This window comes from Rhinoraja longicauda, chromosome 8 (assembly GCF_053455715.1).
Source record: "Rhinoraja longicauda isolate Sanriku21f chromosome 8, sRhiLon1.1, whole genome shotgun sequence".
Classification (NCBI taxonomy): Eukaryota; Metazoa; Chordata; class Chondrichthyes; order Rajiformes; family Arhynchobatidae; genus Rhinoraja; species Rhinoraja longicauda.
Window position 1 is genome coordinate 13,424,874 of NC_135960.1, and position 8,206 is coordinate 13,433,079.

Genomic DNA, 8,206 nt, shown 5'->3' on the forward strand with positions numbered 1-8,206 from the left:
CCAGTCAAGCTAGTCAGAATTATTTGAAGATCAAAAATTTTAAGTGTTTAGAGCTGGGGTTTTTTCTCTCTCAAAACATGATGCATTGTTTTTAATAGATTCTATTTCTGTTTGTGCTCATTGCTGAAAGGCTCTTTGGCATCAGCTCGGCTGAATATACGATACGATACGATACAATAGAACTTTATTTATCCCAGGAAGGAAATTGGTTTGCCAACAGTCATAAAATACAACAAGATACATAAAACATGAAATTAAAGTGATGAGAGAATGAGGGAAGAAGATTGGACTTTATTGCCTTGCATCACAGTGGGGAATGCGGCAAATCTGCTGTTGGTGGACGTTTAACTTTTTATTAACTTTGTGTTAACTTTTATGTAGTTGTGTGGCTTGTTGCTTTTTTTTTGGTATGGCTGTATGGTAATTAGCATATACCTGTACCTTAATTGGTACACGTGACAATAAAAGACCTTTGAAACCTTTGAGTGGAAAGTCCAGGATTGGGGATGTGCAAAGATTTGGTGGGGGGGGGGGGTTGTGGGGGAGGCGGAAGGGGAGCCAGTCTATCCCTTGACAGAAGGGGGAGGAGTTGTACTGTTTGATGGCCACAGGGAAAAAGGATCTCCTGTGGCGTTCTGTGCTGCATCTTGCTACAGCACTTATCTCTGTCAAAAGATTGTGGTTTTAGGTACATAAATTAGCCAAGCATTTGAGGCATGTACAAAGTGCTGCTTTTTTTTAGAGCTTCAATCCTTTGGATTTTTCCTGGAATACGTTAATGACTAGATGGGTATTTTCAACAAGTTAACAGTTCATGATTATGAATACCAGCATTCGTTTTAGTTAAACACTTGAATTTGAATTCTTTAGGTGCCTTTGTAAAAATGAAACTTGTGGTTCCAGATCAAAGGTACAGCAACTGGGTTACCAGCCCAGTAACTTAATCAGTATGCTACAGTGAGGTGGTCCTCACTGTTCAACTTCCTTCCTATGACGGAGTACAAAAGTGCACATATTACTTCAGTTCTTAATAGTTTATGGGCATTCACCGGTGGCACGGCGGTAGAGTTACTGCTTTACAGTGCTTGCAGCGCCGGAGACCCAGGTTCGATCCCAATTACGGGCTGTCAGTACAGATTTTTGTACGTTTTCCCTGTGACCTCGTGGGTTTTCTCCAAGATCTTCGGTTTCCTCCCACACTCCAAAGACGTACAGGTTTGTAGGTTAATTGGCTTGGAATAAGTGTAAATTGTCCCCAGTGTGTGTAGGATAGTGTTAGTGTGCGGGGATAGCTGGTTGGTGCAGACTCGGTGGGCCGAAGGGCCTGTTTCCCCGCTGTATCTCTAAACTAAACATTGATGCCTAACTTTTATTGCACACCATCATTGAACTTTAAAGTATACTGATGTTTCTATCTATGGTCTTAAGAGCTTGTAAATGTTAGTCTTTCTGCTACTGGTAAACTATGTAATTTAAATGTTAAAGATGATATTGGTGTAATTTCATGGGCATTTTGCTATTCTTGCCTTTTGATAAACTCCGTGGATAGTTAATGCGTAATGTAATGATAACAAGATTCTTTGACATGTCAGCATTATGTGGAAGTTGAACTCTTACTGTGGTAAACATAGTATTAAACTTGATCTCCTTACAACTTTTGAAGGTATTTTTGAATAGATTACACAGGACATTCTAGTGCATGTTTTGTTAAGATAATAACCTCATCCAACTGGAATATTTCCTCACCTTTATCTTGGACTTTTGCACATTTGAACAGTAGTTGCATGATAAATATTAAAATATTATGCTATCATATTGAATTAAATTGTACTATTTTGTCTAGTGTTCCATATTAGTATTATTTCTGCAAATTGCTTTTTGTATTGTAACCATTCCTGATCTCAAAATTGAGTCCAAATTATTTGACCGATTTTTGCATTTGTCCATGACTACTTATTAAAAATTAAACTTTTAAAATCCCGTTGATATCGTACATTCCATTTTCTCAAAAGAATGACAGTGTATTTTATTCTACAATTCAGGATCTGAAGAGAGCAGGACTGTTGATCTTTGCCAACAAACAAGATATCAAAGAATGCATGACAGTAGCTGAAATCTCTCAGTACCTTAAGTTGACCTCAATTAAAGATCATCAATGGCATATCCAAGCGTGTTGTGCTCTGACTGGTGAAGGGTAAGTGTTGGGATTTTTTGTCTTTAATTGCCATTCATTATGTGTAACTAAAAACCTGGACTTTTTCTTTTAATGATTTCTAATTATTCTTAAATATTTTTATTTTCTTTTTGAACTTAAAACAATTGATATTCTATCACTGCATACTTTTCTATTTGCTAACTTAAAGCATTCTCCTTTTGGGTAAAATGTAAAGCATCCTTTCCTTTGCCTTAATGGTATACTTTAACCTTTGAGTTAGAAAAGCCTGCTTAATTTCTGTGTTGATTGTGGGTCTAGGACTATCAACAGTTGGCTTCATCTTGTGTTTGCAATGTAAATATCAGGTGGGAAGGGCTTTGTTATCACAAAGTCAAATTACTAGAAACCTGAAGTAAAAACAATATTGGCAATGTCCAGTGGGTCAATCAGCATTCATATATAGAAAGGCAAGGTTAATGCTTCAGATTGATGACCAGTCTTTGGAAGTCATCATCAAGGATGCTTCATTAATACCGCTGGACTTGAATTCTAAATCTGAAGTTAAGTACATAACCGGCTGGAAACATGGTGATGTATACCTAAACATTTCTCAGTCTGTCTTGTTGCAATGCTACACTTCATCTTCAAAATTTCTGCTGGATTGGAGCTAATTTTTAGGGATGGGAAACTTTTTAACCCACGTCACGTGCATTCTAGATTCATTTCAATTTTGGTCATCAAGTTGGAGTGTGCAGATGCTTTTGTATGCGCTCTCCTGGAGGCTGTGCTCCAAGTCATTGTTCATTCACTGAAGCAGAGTTTGGGCCTGGCGTGTAACTTTTGCCAGATAACCTGTCCCAACTCTGAACACACTGTCCCCTAACCAAAGAGTGATCTAATGTTCCCTGAAAGTGGCAAAGGAAGGAGATAAAGTGGTAAAGAAGGTATACGGTATGCTTGCGTTCACAGGTCATGGCATTGAGTATAAGTGTCAGGAAGTCATGATTCAGCTTTATAGCACTTTGGTGAGGCCGCATTTAAGAGTATTGCATTCAGTTTTAGTTGTCCCATTACTGGGATGATGATGTGAAGGCTTTGGAAAGGGTGCAAAGGGGGTTTCAATAGTTTAATAGTGCTTTATTTGTCACGTGCAACTGCACAGTGAAATTCTTTGGCATATGTTACACATGCGGGTGGCGCCATTATTCAAAGTCCTGCCTGGCCATCCTTGTGCACCTCCTGAAAGCGCTGGAGGCATTACATCAGTTCACCCTCCCACCGGCCCCGGTGATGAGTGCCTGCAATGCGGTGCCTGGTGTGGGGGGTTGAAGCAGATATGTCAGTGGCATTTAAAATACTTTTGAAAATGCATATGCAGCGAATGAAGGGTTTTGGTTTACGTGAGGTAGATGAATGATGGTCTTGGCATCATGTTTGGCATAGACATTATGGGGTAAAGTACCTGTTTTTGTGCTGGACTGTGTCTAAAAAGTCAGTCAAACCCTGGAAAATGCATTGATTTCCATATTTCTGGAGCCTCTCAATGAAGGCAGACATCGGAGATCAAATTCAGCTTTGCCTTCAGTGTTTATAAATGTGTTCTAACTATTATTGTGGAAGGGCACTTTGGTTCCACTTTTCATCGGGATATAAAAATTGCAGAGAGAAATGTTTGCCAAAAGCAGCAGTTTTAATGAAGGAAAGGTCGGAATTTTACAACATTCCCAAACACATGGCAGCTGCTGCCAATTTTGAAAGGTAAAAATAGTAACATTTCCAAAATTGTTTAGCTTCTTGCTGTAAGAATCATGAATTTTAATAAGGTGAAAGCACCATCAGTTTATGTAAAAGGCCTTTGTTACGCAATACACATTTAAATTTTGTTGCCAAGTCTTATAATATCATATCATATCATATCATATATATACAGCCGGAAACAGGCCTTTTCGGCCCACCAAGTCCGTGCCGCCCAGCGATCCCCGCACATTAACACTATCCTACACCCACTAGGGACAATTTTTACATTTACCTAGCCAATTAACCTACATACCTGTACGTCTTTGGAGTGTGGGAGGAAACCGAAGATCTCGGAGAAAACCCACGCAGGTCACGGGGAGAACGTACAAACTCCTTACAGTACAGCACCCGTAGTCAGGATCGAACCTGAGTCTCCGGCGCTGCATTCGCTGTAAAGCAGCAACTCTACCGCTGCGCTACCGTGCCGCCCATTAATTGATCAAATAAATGCATGAGCTTCGAATGTTTTCAGATGTTTTTTGTTGACTTCGGAACCTTACTTTCGAGATATTGTATTGAACTCTCTCGTTTTTCGGTCCCAAAATGAACAATATATGTAGTAATTGTTCTATCTTCCTTCACAGATTATGTCAAGGATTAGAATGGATGACATCACGACTTAAAGTCAGATGACCTCCACAGGTCAGGGTGCATGGACCATTCAAATCTGAACTGTATAATTCTTCCAGCGGTTACAGCTCCATGCTTGCTGGATTTACTGGTATTTATTTTTCAGACTGAATAAAGTTTACTACTTTCGCACTTGCTGCAAGTACATATTTGGAAAGACTTTCCTTGAGGATCAAGATTGAGTTAAAGACTCTGACTTTGGTTGATCATTTGTAGCTTTTCTTTTGAAGATGGCTGTGATTAATTGACTTTTTTTTTCCTTTGGAACCAGCACATTCTGCTCAGGGTAGAGTTTTATAGTATTTGGTAAGTATTTGGAGGGGGAGAAAAGTGATTTGTATTCCATCATTATCAACATAATTGCGCATTACTTCCTTTTTATTTAATAAAATAAGCAACAGTGTTACACTATTTACAGCAGAAAATACCACATTCTGGCTGAGCTACCGGTTAGTGTTATAGTCTGGTTACAGTTGAGAAGAAACTCAAATATTATAGCCATTTTTCTTTGTTTTTAGATTGAACAGCAAGCTGTATATTTTATATAAAATTGTCTAATCTGCAAAAAATCGCTTTTGCGTACAAGTTGCATGCACAAGGTAGATTGGTACTAAAATTCACTAAAAATATAATCAACATTTTACTGGGGAAACGGGTGGAAAAACATTTATTTTGAACCATATTTTGGCTTTTCCACTTAAACACTAATCTCTCCACACATTCTTTCTTAAGTAAACATATTATGGATGATTTGGAAAGGTTTTAAAATAATTGCAGGGCTTCTTTATTGTGAATATTAACAATTTAGCACAATGGGACTGGTTGATTCAGCAACCACTGAAAAACACTGCCAACTTTTCGATCTTCTTCTGGTGTACTACCATCAGAAAATATTTGTGTTTTAGGATTTGGAATAAAAATCTCTTCCTTTTAATCTGATGGGCTTTGAAATTATTTTCCAAGTTTGGGCTAGGTGAGGAATGTCACCATACAGTGAGGTTACTTAGAATATTGCTTTAGTATGCTTTCAACACTGCATTATTTGAACTTTCACCAAATTATTTAAACAGTGTCCATTTGGAGACCATATGGGTCCTAATTTTAATTAACTGCAGAACGGTAATTTAAGTTTTGTCATATCAGACTGACATGTAACAACTGTGTGTGATGTAAGGATTAAAGTTCACTGCCTGTACAGACTGGGATTTGTGGGTAATGTGATCCTGTGTGAAGGCGTACTTGAAGATTATGAATTGTACCGTCTATCATTTGAAATTACTTGCAACACCAATCAATGTATTTTTAGATGGATTTTTCTTAAGAACACTGTGGTGCATTCTTATTGAGTGAAAGCTATTGTATTAAGCTCAATGGGGGAAAAATGTAATTTCTGATGTATATAATTGCGTGCATCACTCAAACATCTGTATTTCTTTCTGCAAACAACTCCAAGGAAGCTGATGTGTAATTGCCATTATTTTTGGAAAAAATACTGCTTGAGCAAATATTCTATTTCAGCAGAGGAACAAATGGAAAATGCAAGAAGCAAAAAATGCATTTCAATGTCAATGACTGTACAAGAAGTTTATTTATTTTTCCCAGCAGATCAATGCACATTTCATTGAATGAAAAATGTTTTAGACTGGTAAATTGATACAATGTGAAATGACCAGCTTTCTTTTGCTTCCTGTAAATTACAGAATTATGATATATAGCATATCTCTTCTAGTTTGTTTGTGCAAGATGAAACTTTTAAAGTTTTGGAACAATACACATTATAAAATAAATTATGTATATTGTGAATTTGATTGTCTGAAAGCAATCTATGAGTAAACTTGGTTTTCAGTCACCCTATGTGCAAATTAATTAATGACAAGAAAAAGGAGCATTCAAATGAATTAAAATCAAACTGCAGGTGCTGGAAATCTGAAACAAAAAAATAAAACAAGTTAAAATTGTAGCTTGCTGATCTGAAACATTTAAATCATTCTCTTTCCATAAATGGTACCTGACCTGCTGAGTGGTTCCAGCATTTTCTATTTTTGATTGATGAATGTGATTTATTTTGCATGAAGAACACCTTTTGCATATTTTGGTATTTGCATTGAAGTAATTTAATTTTACCAATTGCGATGTCTTATTGTAATTTTATTACTTTATATGACTAACATGGGCAAAGCAGTATTCATTTTTCAACCCCAATTTTCCTCTGGTCACTTAGGGCAAACCTGAGATATTTGCTATTCTGACTGGGTGGGTTAAAAGGTCCTTTATCATTAAACCATTTGCAACAGTTCACCAGTTTTCATGCTCATGCAATTTTGAGTCAACTTCAGTCAAATCTTGAAGCTTTGCGCAAGCGTGCACCGGAAAAGTTTATTTGCATTTAAGTCCCAAAATTCTTTGGCTTTCATAGATTGGTTAGTTTCCTGGCTCACTTTAAAATTGCAGGTTGGCTAGGTTACATGCTAGAGTTTCTCCACTTGACTTGCAGATCAAATCTCTGATGTTGCCTGAAGATTGGGGACCTTGTTGGCATGTACTTAATTGAATTTTGGAAAAAGATCAAGCAATCAAATGTATTTGAATTTGAATTCTGCAGGGATCATACCAGCCTGATCTGTTCTGCTCACTCTATCAACACGTGCATTCTTTGTATTGAAAGATTTCTGGCGTAATAATTGATATTCTAAGGAAGGTTGATGTCATATATAAATAAATGACTTAGACGTAAATGCAGGCAGGTCGGTTAGTAAATTTGCAGATGACACCAAGTTGGTGAGGGTAGTGGACTGTAAGGCAGGCTGTCAAAGTACACAGCACATCAATGGCAGATGGAATTTAATCCGATCGCATGTGAGGTATTGCACTTTGAAGGTCAAATGTCAGGGAAATTATAAAATTGATGGAGTGACCCTTCGCGGCATTGATATACAGAGGATCTTGGGGTCCAACTCCATAACTCCCTGAAAGTGCCAATATAGTTGGAGTGGTAAAGAAGGCAGTATGCTTGCCTTCATAGAGACATGGAGTTATACAGCGTGGAAACAGCCCCCCGGCCCAACTTGCCCACGACGACCAACCAACGACACTAGTCCCATCTGCCTGTGTTTTGCCCATATTGCATCGAACCTTTTCCATCCATGTACTTTTCAAAATGTTTCAAAGGTTGGGGGGAGACTTGATAGAAGTATATAAAATTATGAGGCATTGATAGGGTAGACAGTCGGAACTTATTTACCAGGATGGCAAAAATCAAATACTAGAGGGTATAGCTTTATGATGAGCATGGCAAAGTTTAAATATGATATGCAGGGTACTTTACACGCAGGGTGTAGTGAAGCCTAGAATGTGCTGCCGGAAGTGGTAGTGGAAGTACCACTGGATAAGCACACGGATGCGGAGGGTTATTAATTACGTGCGAGCAGATACGGGTTGATATTGGCACCATGTTCGGCACAGACATTGTCGCTTGAAAGGCTTGTTCCTTTGCATATTGTTCTATGTTCTGTACAATTTGTATTTTAGTCTGATCTAATGTCAATATCTCAAACTGACAATTTGCAAATATGGATGGGGAGAAAAAATCCATTTGACAGAGTGCCAAGTCCGAAATGCGACATG

The 8,206-nt window shown here is 37.9% G+C and overlaps 1 protein-coding gene across 2 annotated transcripts in view; it reads left to right on the forward strand.

The window, feature by feature from the left end:
* The window catches only part of arl5a (ADP-ribosylation factor-like 5A), a 43,082-nt gene extending 36,263 nt beyond the window's left edge, over positions 1-6,819 (forward strand). For both annotated transcript variants that reach the window (XM_078403349.1, XM_078403348.1), the window contains exons 5-6: positions 2,043-2,194; positions 4,537-6,819. In XM_078403349.1, the coding sequence (XP_078259475.1) occupies positions 2,043-2,194; positions 4,537-4,585 (201 nt within the window). In that variant the 3' untranslated portion in view covers positions 4,586-6,819. The remainder of the gene's footprint in view (positions 1-2,042; positions 2,195-4,536) is intronic.
* Positions 6,820-8,206: the final 1,387 nt, after the last annotated feature.